General features: G+C 56.6%; 1 protein-coding gene across 7 annotated transcripts in view; it reads right to left on the bottom strand.

Annotated features, from left to right (window-relative positions):
- The window catches only part of ZMIZ1 (zinc finger MIZ-type containing 1), a 233,348-nt gene that overhangs the window by 61,926 nt on the left and 149,131 nt on the right, over positions 1-22,291 (bottom strand). For 3 of the 7 annotated variants that reach the window (XM_045083549.1, XM_045083555.1, XM_045083550.1), the window contains exon 1: positions 6,403-6,787. The exons of the other annotated variants lie outside the window; for them this stretch is intronic. In XM_045083549.1, the coding sequence (XP_044939484.1) occupies positions 6,403-6,772 (370 nt within the window). In that variant the 5' untranslated portion in view covers positions 6,773-6,787. Of the gene's footprint in view, positions 1-6,402; positions 6,788-22,291 lie in introns of those variants that run through there. 7 annotated transcript variants of the gene reach the window in all.

Below are 22,291 nucleotides of genomic sequence, written 5' to 3'. Positions count from 1 at the left end.
GACATGCTCTGGGACAGCCCAGCAAATGAGGTGTTTCTTCCTACAGGTGGGTTCCCCAAGAAGGACAAGAGCTCTGGCATGTCACATGGTCAACCTGGGAAGCCTGAGCTAGGCCAGGAGCTCAGGCCTCTCCATTTCTTCCTGGGTGACTGCCTTTGCCATGACCCACTTCTGCCCTGGGCTGCTTATTTAACATACTGTTATCAAGCACCCAGCACTGCTCTAAGCCAGGGAGGTCCTGTCCTATAACCCACAGCCTGGGGTGGGGGGGAGTTGGTTAGACACTTGGGTAGGCACGTGACCACATGAAACAGCCCTGCATCAGGTGGTGGGACCTGGCCATCCAAAAGGGCGTGAAGGACTGCCTAATACAGGGTCCCACATCTGTGCGTGTGCTGGGGGGAGGGGGTGGGGGACCAGGGAAGGCCTCCTGGGGGGTGACACTGGAGCTGGGTCTAGAAGCCACACAGGATGGAGACAAGAGAGAAGAAGGCCTCCCTGGGCTTCTCCCTGCCTCCCTGTCCCCCACCCCCCCCGCAGTTTTTCACGGCCCACCCGCCCACACGTAGCCACTGAACCAGACCTGCTAAACCTTCTGTGAACGTGCCAAGCAGATTACACTCTTGGGAGGTGGAGACGGTGTGTATAAATCTCCAGCCACCTCAGGCCCGGACCCAGGACACCACTGAGATGGCAGGAGAACAAATTCGGCAAGCCCAGAGGCTATCGCCTGTCACCAGTTCCCTCTAGTTCCAGGGAACTGCATGTTGATTTCAGACCTCTGGGGCCTGGCTGTCACCCCTAGAGGGGCTGGAGACACAAACACATCTCACGTTTTTTTTCCCCCCCAGGACAGAGCTGAGGACGCAAAAAGGAGGTCTGGCCTAGTGCCACCAAGTTCCCGGAGCTTCTCAGAAGAACAGTCGGCTGCCCTTGCCCCCCACCACGGGCAACCGCAAAACAGGAACCCTGCAACAAGAGGAGGCTTTCCATGGCGTCAGCACAGGCAGGGATGTTCCCGCAGCAGAACTGTGACCTTGCGCTGAGACCTCGCACTGCTCCCCACTTCTCTGCAAGGATCGCTGCTTGGAACTCGGCAGCATTCCCGCTCCTGGAAGTCCCAGTGGCATGTGTGGATCCAAAGCCTTGGATGGCTCCCTGTTGCCCCCAGGATAAAATCTGTGCTCCCCATGGAGTTTCGGCAATGGCTCCACTTCCCACGCTGACCTCTGGTGCTTCATCTGGAGGGATCCCCTCCCTTCCCTGAGATTACCACACCTCTCTGGGTTTCCACACCTTTGCTTCTTTCTACCCTCCTACCTGAGATCCATTGCCCTTTGCACCTAAGACCCAAATCCTACCATTCTGGAAATCCAGTTCCACCTGGGAAAAATTTCAGGCTACTCCAGCCTCGAATTTTCCATTTCCCCCTCTTCCTTCCACAGCTCTTAGGGTGTGGGGCAATTCTCCTTGCCCTGCTGTGCCTTAATATTTCCCCCTGTGCCATCAGAGGCTGCTGGCAGTGCCCAGAGACAACACCAAGGCTTTCTGTCGTTGCCTCCCCCCAGCACAAGACTGCCAGAGTGGAGTTTACCTTTCAGAGATGAGACACAGAGCAATGCTCACGGTACACTTCCCCCCAGAAGGGAAGTGACTTGCCAAAGGGCTCACACTAATGTGGCCTCAGATCACAGATGTTATCGCTTGAGGGCTAGGCCCTGAAAGCCATGTTTCCATGAACTGCATCAGAATTATCTGAAGGACCTTTACAAAAGCCAACTCATAGAGGCCGGGCCCTACCTCAGAACCACTGAATTTCCAAAGTGACTGGGAGCCTCAGCATCCAGGAATGCGGGTATCCTGGCTAAAGCCCCTGTTCTTCATTCACTGAACATGCTGGAAGCACCCACTACAAGCTGGGGCAGAGGCCCTCGGGAGGCCAGGCCTTACCCACAGGTGGGCGGGGCCAGCAGGGCCCAGCAGAAGTTAAGGGGGCTCAGAGAAGGCCTGAGAGCTGGGTCCAGGAAGAAGTTGGTGCCACGGCTTGGGTACCGAAACGGAAGAAAAGAGCCCACTTTCTCACCTACAGCACGTCAGACTCTGGGGAGCAAGAGTGTCGTGGGCGTTCCCAGGGCGGCCCACCCTGACCCGGGGGAAAGGCACAGGGACTCCACACACCACCCTACCTCCCTCAAGGGGACCGGCGACCTGGGCATGTGGCCAAAGGTCCTCTCATCCCTCCAGTTCCCCTGGATGGGCCTTAGAAACCCCCTTCGAGATGTGTGGGGGTCCCTGGCAGAGGGCCACCCTCTTCTCAGACCCCTCCCTTCGGTTACCTCAGGGCCATTTAAGAGCTGGAGGCTGCAGTGAGGCTGATGCTGGGGGCGGGGGTTGGGCTGTACCTCAGGACATAGGGCCAAGGCCAGAGACAAAGTGACCTCACCTCAGGGCTGGGACAGGAAACTGAAGCAAGGCACAATTAAATCTTATATAAATCTCCAGTGCAAAATGACAGACCAGGATCTGCAGTGGGCCATGAGAGGGCCATTCGCTCCATTTAGGCCTGCCCTGCTGGGTGACCTTGGGGCAGGAAATCCCTTCGCTAGTCTGGGCCATGGGTTCACTGTCCTTTCCTGCCGGTGGTTAGTGGACTGGAAGCTCCCCCGAGAAGCTGGGTGTGCTTGGAGGGCAGAGGCTTGTTTTTCCCTGAGCAGGCTCCCCCGTGAGGCTGATGCTTCCCTGCCAGGCCCTGGGAGAGTTTCCTCCAGCAGCTGAGGCTTCTTGGCGGGGGGTGGGGGGGCAAGGTGCCACGCAAATGCCCCATGATACAAGGGGCAGCAGGCCCTGGCAGGGAGGGAGCAAAGGGCATCTTGTTCCAGCCAAAGTCCCCGGATAATTCTTCCCATCGGGCTGGGGTCTGCACACCTCCTTTGGGACAGTGCTAACGAACCTGGCCACAGGCCCGTCCACTGGGTCCTTCCCTTCTGAGACAAGCCAGTCTCTCCTGGGGACCAGAGCGGCATCGATCAAGGTAAACACCTCCCTCACCCAGAGCCTCTCTCCCTCTCCCAGCCCTGCCAGCATAGAACTCTCTGTTCCTGGGGACCCGAGGCTGAGCTGGCTCTCCCGCCCGATCGATGGATGACTTCACAAAGACGGACGCCTAGCAGGCACCACGATGGTCCTCAGGGAGGTCTAAAGCTGCTTGGGGACTGCTGCCCACCCTTGCCCCCTGGCTGACCTCCGCTCGGTGGCAGAGCCCTGGTAGAGGAGGGGCTCGTGCCATCCTCTGGGCGACCTTGGGCAAAACGGAACCTCGGCTTTCTCCTGCACTAAATGGGGATACCTGGCTTGTGTCTACTCCCCTCACAGGGAAGCTGTCAGAAAATAGAGTGCTAAGAAAACAGAAGATGGCCTCATCTGCACTGGCACACCTGTGGGCTTTGGACTAGTTGTCCTCACCTCACTTCTGCTCTGAGTCTTACAGGCCAGCGTGGTCCAATGGAACTTTCTGTCACAGGGCAAACGTTCTACAGCCCGAATAGCCACACATGGCTGGTGCCTCCCATATCTGACAGCACAGTTCTAGATGCACTCTGCCATCCTTAGTAGCCGGGGTGTGACCCAGAAAGAGCCATCGGGAAACTCCCAGGCAGGACTTTGGCTGAGTATCTGTGGGGGCACCTCTCTCAGTCTGACTGGTTGATACCAGAATGGGGACTCATGTGAAAGTTCCCAGGGTCTGAGCAGGGCCTGGCTGCCTAGTGCTCAACCAACACAAACTGAAGTCCAGGAGTGCTCTCTCGGTCGCTCTGTCCCCTCCCCACCCTTGTAGGGAAAGCAGCACCAGACCTGCCTTCTGCTCCTGTAGCCCTCAGCACTCACTGAGGGTCCGCCAGCTGCCAGGCACGGTGGTGGGTACTGGGCTATCCGGTGATGAGGACCAGATGATCCCTGCCTCCAAAGAGCTCAGGGTCAAGGTCTCCTTCCAGTGCGAGCTAACATTGGCTTCCTCGGTCCTCTACTGGATGGTCTCAGGGCTTCACACATGTTTTCCCGGCAGACACTGGGGATCCCAAGTCTCTGAGTGCACAGGCTGCGGAGAGACCCCAGGGGCAAGAGAGCATGGTGGAGGGGCCGGGCGGCTGTGCAGGGGAGTGGAGACAGCCTTGTAAAGCAAGTCAAACTCTGTGCAGCCTGCTGCTTCCGGTTCAGACCCAGATTCTCACCAAAGCATTGCTGTTTGGTGGTTTCTCACTAAGGAAGTTCACGGTAAAAATAGCTCAGGAGGGGACTTGAATCCAGCTAGTTGGGGCGTAGTGACTGCTGAGCTAATACACAAAAAAAGGGGAACAGGCTTATTAGTGACCATGTGGACCCTAAGGCTTAGAGTGCCCCCCCCCAAGCCCTGGTCCCTGCCATGGGACAGAGCCTTTTGCTTTGTAGTGGACAGGAGATGAACATCCTGTCCCAGAACTGGAGGGTTTGAGGCCCTGGATGTCACTGGGGTCACCCCGAATTCAGGGTGGTGCCACCTTGTCCACTCCAACTCACTCCCCAGCAGGATTTCTGGCCCACACTGCACCCACTCTCCAGGCTGGGCCATTAAGAAACACTCTGGCACCCGCTCGTTGTCAGTTGTCTCACAAAATCTTCCCGCTGGAAGAACCAACAGCCATGTCCAGTGCCCATCTGGCAGTCTGGCCTGACGGTCAAGGGCAGGGGTCCTGGACGCCTGCCCTGAGAATGACAGTTACCTGAAGCCCATCTGAGGAGGCGCCACCTCCCTCCACTGGTGCAGAGGGTTAGGGCAGGGAAAGGCACAGCCTGGTCTCCCCAGTCTCCTCCGAGCAAGCTTCCCATTGGACCCGGGAACTGAGACCTGTCTAGAGGTTTGGGCACCAAGGCTAGTAAGCCAACACCAAAACCATGTGCTCAGGACAAGGAAACAACCCATAAACCCAACAGTTTCCTGAGAAAACCTCTCTCCAAAGCCTTAAATAAGATCCTCACAGCCTGGTGTCAGGCACCCCCAGAAAGGCGCCTTCCTGCCCGCTACTGGGAACCCTCTCTTTCCTTCTCCAGCCGACTTCCTAGCAAACACTTGTCAGAAGTCTGTTCCGTGCCCACCAGCTCTCCGAAGGACGCCCTGCCGCAATGGTGGCATCACCAGCGCCCGTGGGGGTCTCTGGGCTCTTTCAACATTAGGGCTACAACCTGACAAAGGAGCAGCTTGAAGTTAAAGACCCTCAGCCGCTGCCTCCGTGGAAGGCTTCCTGGCCGATTCTTATTTTGCAACAGGAGCGGATTGAGAACGAGCTTCGTAAAAATGTCTGCTGGGGGACCACACTTCACCTTCGGGAAGAACGCGGGGGAGCACCCAGACCCTGGGCCCTGAGGAAAAATGAGGGCCCCTTCAGTGGGAGCACAAAACGGGCCCGGTGCACGCCTGTGCCACTCTCACGGCCAAGCCTCGGGCTGACACCATGCAGCACACGGCGCTACCCACAATGCACCGGCCCTCCTCTGTCACACACAGGCACGCACACTCACCCCCGCGCCCAGAGGGAGCCGGGCCCGGCCCGCGGGCGCCCTGGTGCCGACCCCTCCAGCCCCGCACTCACCTAGAAGTTGCACCGGCCTTGGTCCCACCCTGGCGCCCGCGGGGGGCTGGGGCCCGGCCGAGAGCGGCCGCGGCGAGCGTCTCCGGGCAGGGTTCAGCCGGCGCCGAACAAAGGCTGCGCGCAGGCAGCGGGCGCCGCCTGCATCCCCGCTCCGCGCCCGGGCGGCGGCGGCGGCGGCGGCGGCGGCGGCGCGGGGGCCCAGGCGGCTCCGGCGCCCGCTCGCTCCGCGCTGCCCGCTCCGAGGGCGCTCCGGCTCCCGCGCTCCCGCTCGCTGCTGCCCGCCACCGCCGCCGCCGTCCGGCTACCGCACCGCACACATCAATTATTCATCGCCCGTCTCCAGCTTCCCGGGCGAAGCCAATCACAGGCGGAGGCTCCGCTAATGGGGCCGCCGCCGCCGCCGAGGAGGCAGCCAGCCGCGCGCCCGGGCGCAAGCGACAGCCCTCCGGGGACGGGGATGGGCCGGGGGCGCGCGGGGGGCGGGGGCGCACGGGGCGCGCCAGCGAAACTTCCCACGGCCCGCGCCCTGCGCCGCGCGCCGGGACCCCAGCGGCGCGACCACCCACCCTGCGTTCGCCCGCGTGGGGCTGGGGGCTCTGGGGAGGCCGGGCGCGCCGCGGAGGGGGGAGGGGAGGGAGGAGGAGGAGCGCGCGAGGAAGATGAAAGGCTAGCAGACCTGCTTCGGCGTCTCCAGGGAGCCCCGGCTCGCGCGCGCCCTCCCCGCCCCGCGAGCCTCGCCGTCCGCACCCCCGCCCCCCAGCCCGCCGCCCGCACTCACTCGCGCGCGCAGACCGTCGGCCCAGCCACTTTGCTGCGAGGGAGCGCGAGCGAGTATGAATCGGAGGCAGCTCACATTTCAAACTTGCACGCAGGGGTGGTGCTGGTGCACGCCGCCGCCGAGCGAACGCACGACCCGACAAGCGGCGCTCCAGCCTCCGGGCGGGGGCGGCGACCAGGGCCCCCGCCCCCCGGCCCCCCGGCCGCCCCCCTCCCGCCGCCTGGGCAATTAATTGGAAGCAACACTTGTGCGAGTGGGGTCTCCCGGAGCGCTGTCGCCTGAGGGGGCCGCCGGGAAGGCGCTGACGGTGGTTGACTTGGGGTGTCTCCCACCCCCCACCGCCCCCCAGCGAATCCTCCCAAGTGGTCATGCTAATGAGGGTCCCCGGCGGGGTGGGGGCGGAGGAGGGAGCTGGCCTGGGGGCGGTCTCGGCCCGGGGGGTGGGGGGAGGGGAGGAGCGGGGCGGTACTGGGTCATCCGGATTACGACCTCGGTTTGCAGGATTTTCGGAACCGGTTAAGGGGCGGAGAAAGCAGACAACCTGGTATCTAACCTGGCACAGGGACTCCTCTACCTTCGGGATTCCCCGAGCGCGGAGCCAGGGGTAGGGTGAGCGGGCGTTCGTATGCTCAACCTCCCCGACTTCGGGGAGTTCCTGTGCCCTAGGCCAGCGGCTATAGGGAAGCCGGGGGCGGCTGCGGTGCGCGCCAGCCTCGGCCCTGCCCCGCCCCGGGAGCTGCCGCCTTCCTGACATTGCATCCTGTGGTGGCCGCGGCCTCTTCCTTCCAGCCTGTCTTTTGCAAGGTCTCCTGGCGTTGAGCTGAGTTGCCCCCTCTCTACCCCTCCGTCCCGGAGACGCCCCTGAAAGCCCACCTGCTGCCCTGCCCAAAGGGCATTGCCCCTCTCTCTCTTTGCACTACCATCACCCTCTCGGGAGAAAGGTTTTATAGCCCCCTCCCCCAGCCCTACCTACCTGCCAGTGAAAATTGCTTGGTGACCTAACTCACTCAAATGATTAGGAAGGTACCTTTCCTAAAGAAAGGTAGCCAGAACTGTCTTCTCTATACTGACAGTTGCGCACTGCTCTCAGACATCCCCAGTAACTGACCAGGTCCACTAGCCTTTGCTGCTCTCTAGACTTCATACTCGGATACTCCCCTCCTTTTTCATTCTGAGCCTCTGGCTGGCCCCTAAACCTTACTGTCTGTCCTCCTGCCCGCCCTGGAAGTGGCTGAGACAAATCACTTATCTAGAAATTATGTTCTTGCTCCTTGTTTGACATAAATCGTTAGCAGGCTCTAATCCCACCCACTGCCACTTGAAATATCACTTTCGGGGATGGCATTTGGAAATGCAGTTGTCATGGGCTTTCCCTCCGAGGAGCTGGTTAAATGGATTAATTCATACTTCATAACTTGCTGCCTTTTGGACAAGAACTAGCTTCCTGCAAGAGAGATTAATTGGCATCTCTTTCCTGCAGGGCCAACCCCAGGGGCAGCTGGGGAAAGAGGGACTTCTCTGATCTCCACCAATTTCAGGCTCTGCTTACTTTCACCTCTTCCAAGGAGTCTTCCTTATTTTGGGTTAGAATGGTTTCGGCGCGTGGTGGTGGTGGGGGGGGCAGTAATTTAGTGAGACATCTGTTGGGAACCTGCCCTCCCAAGCAGTCTCATCAGAATCTGGGATCTCAAGAGGGAAGAGCCCTATGGCCCTATAAAAAGACTCTCCCATTTCTCTCACTTTGTCTGGCCCAGTCCCCACCGCAGATCCCCTAGACAATGGTTTTCAAAGCCCAGTGCTCTGCCAGTGACACCCAGAAGCAGATGGGGCCTGACAATTTGGCCCAAATTTCAGAAGAAAACTCTGAGATGGAAGTCCTCAAAACCAGATTACTAACATTAATCTGGTTTTAACATAGTGTCAGATTACCCAGAATTCAAATAGCCAAGCTTCAAATAACCAGAACACACTCTTGGATCCTCCCCTCCCAGAAATTCTGGGCACTGATAGTTCATGATATTAACCTGATCCTTGGTGCCCTCCAAGCCACAGAAAAACTAAATGTTTGGAACTTCCATGTTCATTTTTGAAATCCCCTATAAGTGTTGGTACCAAGTAGCCAGTCCCCAGGCAGAGTTCAGAAAAACCACTTCCTGTACGTTGAACCAGAATCCGGACTGGAGCTGAGGTTTATACCAGAGAGGACACAGACCTGGCGTCACTGCCTGGAAAACGAGTAAGACAGCCCCACCACGCTGCCTCCCCAGCCTCCCACTTCTGGCAGGATGGGGTGGGAGAAAAGCATTAATATGCTTATTTAAATTTTAAATTCCTCAGGCCTGGGATCAATTGTTTTTTACTTTCTCCGGGTAAGCCAAAAAAAAAGAAAGAAAAAAGAAAAAAATTAAAAGAAAGTAAATACCATCCAGCAGATTTACATAACTAGAAAAACAAATTGTTTTCCAGCACCCATTCACTGGCCAGCACCTAGGCCTCCCGGCCCAAGCTAGGGTTTTCACATGTTAATTTCAAGGCCCGCAGGGCCCTATTCTAGCCCCTCTCCGGGGTCTTACTGGTACAACGCGTCCCAAGCCTACAGATACACGGGTACTCTAACCAGTTACTGCTTCAGAGGGGCTTCTCCTCACTTCACTTTCCAATTCCGCTTCTCCAACTTCCAAAGATGTGCTCAAAAGCCCGGAGCCCGAGCCCTAAGCGGCCTGCTCCACCCCCTGGGCGCACGCACGCCCTGATAAGAATCTGCCGGAAAGGGGCCGAAGACAAAGCCGCCCTCCACCTCTGCGAGCAGTTGTTCCGCGAGCTCTCCGAGTGACCTCGGGGAGGGGGGCACAGCCCGGGGAATGACTTGGGAGGCTGAAGAAAGGAAGAAGAAAGGGAGAGCGGCGGCCCTAGCGCCCTGACTCCTTGATGAATGGCTGCGAGAGCTTGGGAAGCCTGGTGTGGGGATCAATAGCGGGTGGCTTTCTTGCGGGTGTTTGAACTCCTCCAGCCTTGGGCCCTGGCGAGGAAGAGCCGCGGATAAATCACGACGCCAGAGCCAGGAACGCGGCAGCGGCTCGTTCCGGGGGTCGCAGACGGGAGGATTCTTCACTCCGCTCGGGGAACCTGTCATGCAGAACCCACTTCTGCGGGACCGTGGGCAGGGGGGAGGAGACTAGCGTGGCGCCTTGGGGGTGCAGGAAAACCTCTTCCAGGGCTCCCCAGCTAACCACCGGGGGGACACGGCCTCCTGGAGCCCGTGCCAGCCCAGGCCGGTAAGGAGAGAAAGAGCAAGCCACCTTGGATGTAAATCACCCCAGGGTCGAAAGTAGCTCCGCCCAGGGCTTCCAGGCTCAGGGCTGGGTCGCCACCCAGGCGAGGCTTTGTGTTTGAGGCCTGGGGGCAGACAAAAGCCGAGCCTCCTCAAACCGAGGCTGACGAGAGGCAGAACAATGAACTCCAGAGGCGGCTCTTCTGGGCTTTGGGTTCTGGCGAGCCACAGAGCCGGGTCCTCCTCAAGCGGGGCTGGCTGATTCAGCAGGTCTCAGCAGGGGTCCCGATAACTCAGAGATGTCACTCATGCTGAAGAGCTCAGGGGGAGGATGAGACAGACAGGGAGGCCCTGGACATGTAGCCACTTGGGTGTGACGGGCACGAGCACAGGGCCTGGGAGCCCCCTGGGCCGTCCACCTTCACACAACTGGTCCCTCTCAGGACCCACGAAGGACGTTCATGGTCCAGAGAATGTTCAATAAAGGGATGAGCACGTTCTGGGCGTCACCGTCGTGGGACGTCTGTCTCACTGCCAGTGCGGCTGGCCCAGGAAGGCTCAAGGGACTGCACTGGGGGCAGGAGTCAACTCAGGGGCTCTGCCTCCAGAGACCATCTCCTGAGGCTTCTCCTGCCCACCTCTGAGGAGCCAGGGCACAAACCCCTACAGCTTTCGATAACGCTGTTCCCTCTTCCCCCTTTCCTCTCTCCCTTTGCCCCCATCAATCCCCTCAATTCTACTTGGACCCTCCTGAAGGAGGAAGTCCAGCACCCAGCCAGCGGAGGTGTCTCCGCCAGGCCTCGCAACCCTACCCACACATGGGGGTCAGCAGGAGAGCGCACTCCTGTTTGGGAAACAGAGCTGGGACTTCCGGGCTGGATCCAGGCCTCTCCTGATTCCTAACTGCGAAGAGCTCCAGGTCACGGGGAGTTTGCTTTTTGCCAGGCACTTTGCAAGTATCGACGTGTGATCCTTTACCCTCTCTGATGAGCTACGGTCATTATTCCCACTCTACAGACAGTAACACTGAGGCACAGAGAGGTTTGGACAACTTGCTGGAAGGATTTAAACTAGTGGACGATCTGATTGCGGAGTCTCCCATGGACCATCTTGTTATATTCCTAAGATGGAATTCAAAGGTCCAGAGGACAGGGGCCATCGAGGTCACTCCAGCTCGCTAATGAGAGCTTTATCCCCTGACTCTTGTTTTATATTTTTTCCAGTACAATATTTTCTTTGTGTTTCTTTTTCCTGTTTACCATCTGCGTGATGGTAAGCAACCACCTGACATCTTGGTTGGCCAGGCTAGGGTCCCCCTGCGGGGGAGAGCCTGGGGACACGGTGGAGAACGAGACCTCCTTGGCTCAGGACCTCCTATCATTGTACCCCACCCCCCTTCCTGGATTTCTTCCCCAGCAGGGCCCTCGTCCCAGACTCAGACTGCATTCCCAGAAGTCTGCATTTGGCTTCTGCCCAAATCTTATCATTTTATTCAGAAACAAAACCCACCCCTGCCCCACAACTCCATTCGGCACCTCTGAGAGACCCTACAATGGCAAGGTTACTGAGGACCCGGGAAAGCCTCCGGCCAGGCTGAAGGAGAGGAGAAGATGGGGGAGGGAAGCCAGGAGCTGGGCACAAAATGGGCACTCGGGGGGCTTCTTTAAGAGCTGTCTGCCCTTTAAATGCTTAGGCTGAGAAGGTAGCCACCCCCTTAGGCTGTCTGCCCGTGCTGCCTGGACAGAGAGGCTGGCAGGCAGGGGCTGGCCTGTCAGACAGGAAGGAGCTGGCCAGGTCCCTGGTATCTGAGGAGCGGTGGAGGGAGGCGATGGGCCTGGATTTGGAGGCTGGGGCTCAGGAAACAAGCACTGACAGCCACCCGCTGTGGACAAGTCCCATAGGCTTCCTGGGCTCCTACCACCTCCTTCCTAAGACGGAAGTGAAACCACCTCACACCAGGTCCTCAGGGGACCAAAGGAAATACCGGTGACCATTTGCAAGAGGCTGAGTCTGTGCAGTGATAGTGTGAGTTGAACTGTGTCCCTCCAAAGATGCTGAAGTCCCCAGTCTCCGGCACTTGTGAACGTGACCTTATTTGGAAGGAGGCCTTTGCAGATGATCAAGTTAGGATGAGGTCATTGGGGTGGGCCTTACTGCCCTATGACTGGTGTCTGTTTAAAAAGCAGACATCTGGACATGGAGATACACACGCACAGGGGGAGGATGCCTAGAGACTGTGGCATCATGGTGCCACGAGCTGGGGGAGAGGCCTGGAACGGGTCCTTCCCGTGTATGGCCCTGCCGCCACCATCTCCGAGCAGCAGACCTCTGGCCCCCAGCTCCCTGAGATGGCGCGAATGTCTCGTTGAAGCTGCGGGCAGGTGGTACTTTGTTCTGGCATTCCCCCCAAACAGTGCCCCTGGTGACACTGAAAGCAGAGGTCACAGCACATCCCTCTCGCCTCAGATCCCTTCCTGCAGAGGTTCTGGCTGGGGCAGGGTGAAGTCCCAGAGCCCTTACGATTACCCACAAGCCCCTGTGTGACCTCCCTGACCTCATTTCCTTCCAGTTCACCCTTGGCTCACTTGGCCCCAACCTCCCTGCCCTTCTGTCTGCAGGTACCCCCGACGCACCCTCTGAGGTGGGCCAGGCACACTCTTCTCCAGGTGGCCCGGCTAACGTGCCCCCTCCCTGCAGGCCTCTTGGCGGCTGACCCCTTCTCCGGAGCCTTCCGCAGCCACGATGCCCCCAACGGCCGCCCCTCCCCACGCTTCCTCCCACTCTTTCCTGACTTCGCTCTCCCCTGTGCACTTCTGACTGCTTGTTTCTCTTGTCAAAGCTGTCTCCTGACTAGAAGGCAAGGTCCGCATCAGCAGCGACTACTGTCTGCTTTGGACGTCTCGCATGGACAGGATCTAAAGGATGCTGGGCAGATGCGGGATATTTGCTCTAGGAAGGACACAAGAACCAGCTGCCTGAATGAATGAATGAATGAATGAATGGGGCCAGGAATGAAGGCATGAATAGGAGAAGCTGTGGTGCCGTGTGTCCCCGGCTTGCACCCCTCCCCAGAACCGCTGCCTAGAAGAACACTGGGAGGCTTCTCTGTGGAGGCAGCCTGTTCAGACAGGAAGCTCAGGCCGGCTTACAAAGGGGCCACCGGAGGTGGTGGGGAACTTGCCACCCAGGCCTCTAATGAATCTCTCTCCATTGATTTCTGGAGTCGCCTTTGAAGGGAAGGGACTGCCAAGGCAGCTCGAATGTCTGCGCCTCAGCAGTCCTGGGGTTTTATTGCTTCTCCCAGGACACAGCTTTGATGGGGGGCTTCCAGACGGTCCCTGGGTTGGACGGACATAAGCTCCTTGCAGTTGGAAAGGCAATTTCCCTTCCTGCTGAAGCTGTCAGTCTGTCTGTCTGCCCTCCCTGACTGTGCAGCATTTCTCCCGTCTGTGCCAGGGCAGCCAAATTCCACTCCTGACATCCCCCAGACAAAGGCTCAAGCAGGTCCCAGGAGGATGCCCTCCGCATTGGAGAGGAAGAAATGAAGTTCAGACAGGGATGGAGTTCCGAAAACACACACATTCTGGCTCAAGGCTGGGGGTCCGGTGGAGCTGCATGCAGGCTGCCCCCGCCGTTACTGACCCCACTGTGCCCCCAAGCCTGCATGGCTTCTTACAGCCGGCCCTCTTCCCTGCAGAGCCTCTACCTGACCATTTGGGATCATCGACTCATTTAGCACTGGAGTCAAGAGCCCCTAGCCTCACTTGGAATGAGGGAACCCGAGCTCAGAGAGGGGCCTGGGCTTCCTGCCACCACACAGCAAATTAGTGGGAGAGCCAGGACTAGCCCTAAGATTTCTGGCTTGTTCCAGAGACCCAGGCCATGTCTCCTGATGTTGTGTTCCCATCAAGTGTACTGGCAAGGGCATGTTCTCCAAACTGTAAAGTGCTAGACAGATAGGAAGGTCTAAAGGGCTCTTGTCCATCGGTTGCCTCTTTTTATGAGCTGATGGGATTCAGATGTGGAGGGCCTGTCCCGCTCCATCTTCCTCCTCCTCCCAGGGAGGTTGGGGTCCAGACTCTGGAATCTTCCGCTCCTTTCCTTATCCATAGAGGGTCCTGCACATCAGGAAGGTGGGTAGTGGCATCCAATTTGGGCTCAAAAGAAGGGAAGTCAGGGCTGCCCTGAGGTAGTAGTGAGCACCTTGTCACCTGAGGTGTGTAAGCTGAGGATGTGAAAATGCAGAGGGAATATTGGAGTAGTAGGCTAGGGCTTCTGTGGCCATTTCTGCTCTGGGGTGCTCTTATAGGTAGGAGGAGAGGATGGGTGCTTGAAAAGTATGCCCAAGCACCTCAGTATGTTCTGGGCAGCAACAAAGCAGCTCTCTGAACCTTCCAGACCCATTAAAGTTCACTGGGAAGCCTTCATCACCTGTGTGCTTCCTTCCCTCCTCCAGACAGTCCTGAGTAAGAGGATACTATTCCCGCTGCCCACTCCCTTCCAGCCACTTACTCCTAGCCCACAGCAGCCCAGGGAATCTGGCAGCTTCCTTCACTCCCCCGTATGGTCCCAGGTGTCCCCCCTCTCCCAGGGGTTGGGGGTGGTGGTTGGACGTGAGCAGACAGGCCACGTAGGAATGTCTGTCGGGAAAATCCAAAGTGGCCGCCAGGGCAGGGCAAGGAGTGGGAGGCTTGATGTTGAAATCAGGATCTGCAGAGCTGAGCTTGGCAGGTGGGAACAGCACACCCTTCCACTGGAGGCCAAGGCCCCAATGGAGAGATGTTGCCTGGGAGAGAGGCTGGGGACTTGCTGTGTGACCAAGAGCAGATCACTACCATTTTCTGGGACACCGCTTCCCCATGCAGTGTTGACATGCAGTGCAGATGCTGAGCCTCTTTGCTACTAGGGGCAAGGCCCCAAGAAGGACTGTCACAATTGAGCTGACACCCCCTTCCCCATTGATAACCTATAAGGGATTGAGCAAGCCAGGCCAGATGCTTCCAGTATACACACAATCCTCTTATGACAAAGAAGCCAGTTCCAAAGTAGTAGGCCTACTAAGGTCCATCCTTGCAAATGTTTGTGCAGTGTATCTGCAAACATAGTACCCTTTGTGGTAGACTATGAATTCCTTGAGAGTAGGGATTTTGTCTGTTTTGATTACTGCTATATCTCTGGTGGTTCTGTACCTAGCACATAATAGTGTTCAACAAATATTTGTTGAAGAGCAGTTAGTGTGTTAGTAGGATTTCAGCTCCACTTTATAATTTTCTGTATGTCTTAACTTTTTATAAGGATTATATATTATTCTCGTGATTAGGAAAAGCCCATAAAGCCACTTTCTTTTTAGAATGAAATGAATCCAAAGTTAAGACTTTTCCCCCTGAAAGGAGCTACACACAGCCTTCAGAAACCACTCAGTAACTCCACAGTGAAGCTTAAAACAACTCTAAGTCACCAGTGGAGCTTCCGAGGCCCAGGCATGGGTGGCCAGGGGCTGGCCACAGGCAAGAGGCATTGCTGGAGAGTTACCATCTGTCCTTTTCCCTCTACACATGGCACAATTCCACCCTAGCAGTCTCTTTTCTGGATACCCAGAAGAGCATCCCCATTGTTTTCTCTGCCACTGGTCCCTTGGTCCCTCCTCTAGCTGCTAAGTTTTATAAAAGGCAAATCTGACCGTGTTACTACCTTGTCTAAAACCTTCCATGGCTACCCAGTGCTGCCAGGATCAAGTGCAAGCTTGAGCTCCCTGGATTGGCATTCAGAGCCCTGGAAGTCTTATGATGGTCTCTAGGAAGGTCCTTCTGCTACCCTCAACCTGAGTTGCTCTTGTCTAGATGCTCCAGCAAGTCTCTTAAAGCCCTTCTAAACCCTAGCTTGCCCAGCTTTATTGGAGGTAAGCTTGCCACAAAAACCCAGATGCCAAACAACGTGTTGAACAGCAACTAGGTGCCAGCTTGCAGCTGGGAGGAGATACTGCCGCAAATCCAGGAGTGACAGAGAAGCCGAACCCTACCCTTCCTCCAATCTGGGGGCCCATCCGGAGGGATGAGGAGCCAGGACCCCTGATGAATCTGAAAGGTGGGAAAGCCATGGGCCAGCAGCCCGAGTTGGGGTGCTCAAGGAAGGGAAAAATCAGCCCGGAGATCTCAGCTCTGGGGATACTGTAGTTTGGGGCAAAGCAGCACTTCCTTTCCCCTGACTCAGTTTCCCCATTTGGGATGCAGGCAGTTTTCTGGGTTGCGTAGTAACAAGGCACAGCCCTGGGAATCAAGCCAGTGCTTCTGCTGCTCCCCCTCAGCAAGGGGAGCCCACGCCTCCCTCGGGCCCCAGACAGACCTGGGAGTGTGGTATGTAATTGAATTTGGCCTAATTACCTAATTGCGCTGAGGAACAACCAGTACTGATGGAGGCCTCGGGTGTCAGGGGGTGACTGGAAACCAGGAGCCAAGTGGCAGCCTCTGGATTCCTTAGGCATTCAAGGAAACAGTGCTACACACCAGCACCTTCATATTCCTTAGTCTTTCCATTGCTTGGAACCCTGGGAGGCAGGTGGCATTGTTCCCATTCTACAGGTGAGGAAACTGAGGCCCAGAAGCATCTTAAGCAGTGACACCAAGTTGGAAAAGGTAGAGAGATTTGAGTCCACATTTCTTCTGCATGTGAGGGTCTTTGCACATGCTCTTCCCTCTATTTGAAATGCCTTTCTTTGCCCTCCTCTCTGAGCAGATTTTCTCCTTCTTGCTAGGGTCATTTTCTCGAGAAAGCCTCTAAGATGTTCTTTGTAGAACCGATCACAATGACATCATCGCGGGAGGGTGTTTATTCCAACATTTATCTGTCTTCTCTACCAAGCCTTGAGTTCCCAGAAGGCAGGGACCATGTCTGCCTTACTCAGGCTGTGTCCAGGCACCCAGCAAAGGGCCTGAGACCCTGTGGTACTCATGGAGTATTTGCCGCACGAATGGCTGATTAAATCTCTATATTCTGCGTCTTTTTCAGACACAATTTGTTGTGTCCCTGCCATCACTGGCCTCGGCCTTGGTTGTTGGGTGGCGGGGGTCTCATCTATACAATATCTAGAAATATTGTATCTGGGGCTGGCCAACAGTCCCTCAGAGTTACAGGGAGCTACAGGAATGCTTCAGGGCAGAGATACCCTCCAGACACCGTGGCCTCCATGACAGAAGGGCAGCACCGCTGCTCTGTGAGGCTCTGTAGGGAAGGGGCACGCCCGGGGTCACCCAGCTTGCAAACATAGCCAGACCTGGAAGCCAGGCCTGTCTGAGTCTGGGACCTGGCCTCACTGTCCCCTCTGACCATAGTCCTCAAATGCCAGAGCGAATGAATAAGGCTTATTTACAGACAGACAAATACTTAAATCGAAAGAAAGCCAATTGAATTTCAGCTGGAATTTCAGGTTTCGTGAAACCAGGCAAGAAAGAGAGAGGTTATTAGGCTCTCCACAAAGGCAGCTCTCCTTGGACTAATTCACAAGGCAGCCCTGCTCCGGAGACACACCAGGCCTCCATTCATCCAGGACCCTGGCTTGTCTAGCATCCTTCCTCCTTCCGGAAAACATCTGAGCGGGTACCCGAGCGTGCAGGTCTGGAGTGAGACTGCCTGAGTCTAATTCTAGCCCTGCCGCTTGCTAGCTGTGTGGCCTTGAGCACGTAATTAACCTGAGTCTCCTCAATATTTTTGTAAAGATGAAAGAATGCAGTATTTCACCCAGTGTCTGGACCATAGTAAGAACTCAGTAAAAGTTAACTTATTCACTGACTAGTAGGGAAAACATGATAGCATTAGAGGTTTAGCACAGCAGTATTAATAATGGTAGCATTAGCAGTAATAATAGCTGTCGTGGGAGTAATGGTACTACTAGTAGTAACAAAAAGAGTATTAGGGGGTAAATGTCGGCACACGGCCAGCCCCACCCCCTGGCGTCATGAGGGATGCTGGGAAGATTGCTCTCTCTCTCTCCAAGGCAGTCTGTTCTCTAAGGTAAAAACAGGGGGTTCGGCGGGGTGATCCCAAAAGCCCTCTGCACTCCAACATTCACATCTGAGAGTAACAGTAGCAGCAAAAACAGTATTACTAAAGACCCTTACTATTTACAATTCCTCCTCATTATTATATACCTCACGTTCTCCAAAAGGGTACCATCTGCCTGCTTCCCCCTTCCTGTCCAACATACGGGATCCTCCTCCCTGACCTGGCCTTCTCCCTCTCACAGCTTCTTTTTGGGTGGGAAGGGTGCTACCTGCCCACCTGGTTGGCCTGTCACTGGGACGTGGCAGACGGATACCCAGTTTTCACTACACACAGGCACAGCTCCCCCCCCCCCCCGCACCATCCCACCGAATCCTCAACACCCCAGCACAAACAAGCATGGCGGGGAGGTATGCTTAGCCCCATTTGCTGACGCCACAGTGGAGGCTCAGAGAGGTTGTGCCAGTTACCTCAAGTGACACAGCTTGAAAGCAGGGGAGTAGGATGCGAGCCCTGGGTGGTCTGTCTGCCCGTTTGATACGTACCATATGGGGTGGATTTGTACAGGTCCTGCCTTCCTACCCTTAGACCCCATTCAGGTGCTTTTCTCCGGACCCTTCCCTGCTGATATGGCCCGAGGCTTCTTTCTGGATTCAGTGAACATGACCCAGTCCCACAGACTCTGTGGGCTGACCCTTCCTTCTCCCATGAGTCATGGGGTCTATCTGTCCCCGTCTTGGTCCCTGGTGATTAAAGTTCCATGCCTCCACGGGCCACCTGAGAGCCAGCCCTCTGTCATAGTTGTTGGACTAGCCAGCTCTGGTCTTCAATAAGCGGTGGTCTCCACATTGCAAACCTCAGGAGATTTCTCACAGAACTGGAAACCCTGGCGGTTCTGGGCTTGTCTCACATAGTCCCAGGGGGAACCTTATGCCTAACAGCCCTGTTGGGGGCGCTGGGCGCTCTGATCCTGACCTACTCTCTATCTCCCACCTGGAAGCCACTGTCTATGCCTGACCCCTGGCTGTGTCAAAACATGAGTGTCTCTGCACAATGAGGGGGCCTGGGCCCACACCCTGAAGCTCAGCCTCGGCCAAAAGAAGGGCACCAGTGCCTCAGAGGAAGTAGACCCAATCTCTGGGGTCACCTGCCCACTCCCGGACTTTGCTCTTGGGGGGTGGGCAGTGCCTTTCTCTTCCTCTTTCTTTTTCTTATTTGGGAGAAGAACCAGACACAGGCGCCCTGTCCCCAGGGGCTGGGCACCAGGATTTGCCCCCGGAGGCAGACTGCTAAGGGGCCGGTGTTCCCACAGCAGTTGGACTGACTGCCAACCAAAGGGGCGTCTGGCCACACTTCCCAGCCCTTGGAGCTCAGTAGCCGGCCAGTTCCCCTGTCTCTCCCCGGAGTGCAGGTTCTCATTTTCTCCCTTCCAAGCCCGCCTGCACACACGTGGCCCCTTGCCTCCTGGCCTCCCAGCAGACAGAGGCTTAATTGGGAGGAAGTAAGTCTAAACATCTGGGGCACACATCTGAGAGCGGGGAGCCTGGAGGAAATGGGAATACAGGCAATTATGTCACTTCCTTGGCGGAGGGTACGTAGGAGGGGGGCAGCCCTACACAGCAGCCAGTGTTTCTGGGGGCAGGGGCAGGGCTGGGGGTGGGGGCAGGACCTCGGTGCCCCACCTCTGGCCCGGAGCCTGTGGCCCTGAGCAAATGGCTGGCTGCCCTGGGCTCCTGGGCAGGGCTGAGATGCAGCCCTCCGGCCCATTGTGCATGGAGCTGTGGTCCCAAGGGGAAAGGGGAGACAAAGGAACTGAAGGAGAGAAGGAGTGGGAGGGACAGGGAGGAGAGGGAAGAGCAGGGAGGGAGAGAGGGAGGGAAGGAGCCTGGGGAAGGAGCGAGGGAGGGGAGGGGAAGAGAGGGGAGGGAGAAAGGGAGGGAGAGAGAGAGGGGAAGAGAGGGAGAAAGGACCCAGAGGCAGAGGACTGTTTTGCTCAGCTTAGAGGGAGGCCTTGGGGCATGGGGGAAGTGGGATCCTCCTAGGGCAGCCCACCAGAAGAGCACTGGCCCCCACAGGGTGCCCCCTGAGGAGGCAGAGGACCCCGGTTCTGATCCCTGCCCAGCCATTTCCCAGCTGTGCGACCCTGCCATGACTTCACTTCTCCGAGAGCCCCAGTTTCCATCTGGGAAAGGGGCTAGATGTGCCTCAGCGACTGTTTGTCCCAGGAGTCCAGGGGCTCACCTCCACGAAGAGGAGGCAGAACACGGGCTGTCTCTGAGCTGTCCAACCCCAGCAGGTTGGGAGCAGCCCATCGCAAGCGGCTGGCCCCCTTTCAGCTTCACCCTCTGCTGATGTGGATCTGTTGATATGGCTTTTTTCTTGAGCATGTAGGGTCTCTGTAAGCTCCTTGAGGGTACAGACAATTTATGGGGTTACTCCACGGTTAATCACAATGTCTGTGCCTGCTTGGGGAAGGGGTGAATTTAGTTTATCCTTTACACTGAGTTTCTGTTGTCATAATTATGTGCCTGTTTGAAAGGCAGACTCCTAATTTCACTCCCCCTCCCCACCCCAGTAATTCCAGTTTCCTGCCCCAAGACAATAGTAGCTCTTCATCCCAAACAGGTGAGACTGGGTCCTTTGGAATTCCCTACAGGAGTCCAGCCCCGGGGCAGCAGCGTTTCCCACCCTGCCAGCCTAAACAAGTCAGGAAATGCACCCAGGAATATAAAGAAGCAACTGTTCACAGCTCTTCAAGGAAAGTCATTGGTCAGCGTTCTCAGGCTCTGAGGTGTATTTCTCTCTGCCTGCAGGAGGAGCAGAGCGGAAGGCCTGGCCAAGGCGCCCAGGCTTCCTTCCAGCCACTGCCTGGCCATCTCCTTGTCCCCAGCGAGGGGAATTACCACCTTGCAGAGCTTCCACTGCAAAACACAAACACCTGGTTGCCTGGGCAGCACCTTGCCAGGATGATGTGATCCAGATGGTCCCTTGAGAGGCAGCTGGGTTGCCATGGAAACAGAATTGCTGCTGCTCTAGCCAGGGGACCCAATGGGCTGGACCCCGAGCTTGGGAGAAGCCAAGCGATTTGCATAAAGTCACAGAGCAAGTAGGGTTCAGTGCCCGCAGTGCAAGGCTTAATCTGAATGATTGTGGACAGAGCCCTCCTGAGACGCCAGCTTGTGTTAGGTAGTTAGTGCCGATGGTTTCATGAGAGGGTAGGAGACGTGGCTGGGGTCACGCGTGGCATGGAAGTGATGGGCTGGGCTGAGCCTAGGTCAGCCTGACCCTGATGCCTGAGCTTGGACCCCCTACTTCAGGCTGCCCCTGCTCTGGTTTCGAGATCTTGGCTCTGCATTTCTGGAGGCCAGTCCTATCCCAGAAGGCAGCTGGGCTGGACTTGAAGGTGGCTGAAAGGAGCAGGCAAGGAGAACCAGGGGTCTGCAGGCCAAGACCCACAGTTTTCAAGGCCTGGCCTCTCCTGGCTCTGCTATGCAAGCTGTCCTGGGCAGCTAATGTGGGGCAAGAGGGCAGGGTCTATGGGCATCTTTCCTCTCTGATCCTGCTTGCCAGAGGGGCCCTGGGGACGAGCCAGGGGGTCACTGCCAACGAGCCTGATCCCAGGGAAAGAAGGCATGACCAGGGAAGAGTAGAGGGAGCAAGCACTTGGAGTTGGGGCCGGCTCTGCTCCACACCCTTCCTCCCTCCTCCTCTCGCTTCTTTCCTCCTCCTTTTCCGTCCCAGCTGATCAAACTTCATCCACTCAGAGCCATCTAGCCAATCATCCCTTCCTTTGTTACAAAGGTTTTGGGTTACTTTGGGCGGGTGAATAAATCTCTATGCATCTGTTTTCCAATCTATAAAATGGCTTGGTTCCTTCTGAGGGAAGGGAGGACACTCCCTTTATGAGTGTCCTCAGAGAGGACACTCATAAAATACCCAGCTCAATGTGTGGCATGAAGCAGGAGCTCAATAAACCGTGCTTGAAGAGCTACTTTCTCTCTTGAGAGAATTTGGGAAGCGTTGCTGGACGAAAGAGGCCCTCAAACTTCCCTAGCCCAAGGCACAGACAGGGCTCTGCTGGCCCTGCCTGGCCCCCTTCAGCCAGCTCTCTATCATCTACTGCAGGCAGCCTGCTTCCCCCTCTGGGGCTCAGTCTCCTCTTCTTGGGGGGAAGGGAGAGGGCTCTTGACCTCACATGAGCCTCTCTTGAGCCTCAGGAAGGGGCCATCACCCCACTCATCCCCTACCCTCTCAGAGGGGGGTCTGGGGGGCAATTACCTTGGCCTTGCCTACACATATAGGTTCCATATTTTCCACACCCCAAATCATGACACAAGGACAGGCACAGGCTTTTGGGTAACCTCCAGGTACAAGAGACATCCTAAGACAGTCTGAATGTCAAAACTTGGAATAAAATTGCTAGCCTGTGTATCGTAGCACTTACTATACCCCAGGTCCTGTTCTGAGTGCTACACATGCATTCACCCACTTAATGCCCATGATGTAGGCATTATTATTACCTCCTTTTATCAAATGAGACAACCATGGCACAGAGAAGTTAAGTGACTTTTTCCAAGATCACACAGCCGGAGTGGAAGTCTGGGTGGGATTCATATCTAGACA

Source organism: Mustela putorius, unplaced genomic scaffold, assembly GCF_011764305.1.
Source record: "Mustela putorius furo isolate JIRA1106 unplaced genomic scaffold, ASM1176430v1.1 tig00000698_pilon_pilon_pilon, whole genome shotgun sequence".
In the NCBI taxonomy this organism is placed as follows: Eukaryota; Metazoa; Chordata; class Mammalia; order Carnivora; family Mustelidae; genus Mustela; species Mustela putorius.
Note: the sequence above shows the minus strand (reverse complement) of the source record. Positions and strands in the feature narration are given on the sequence as shown.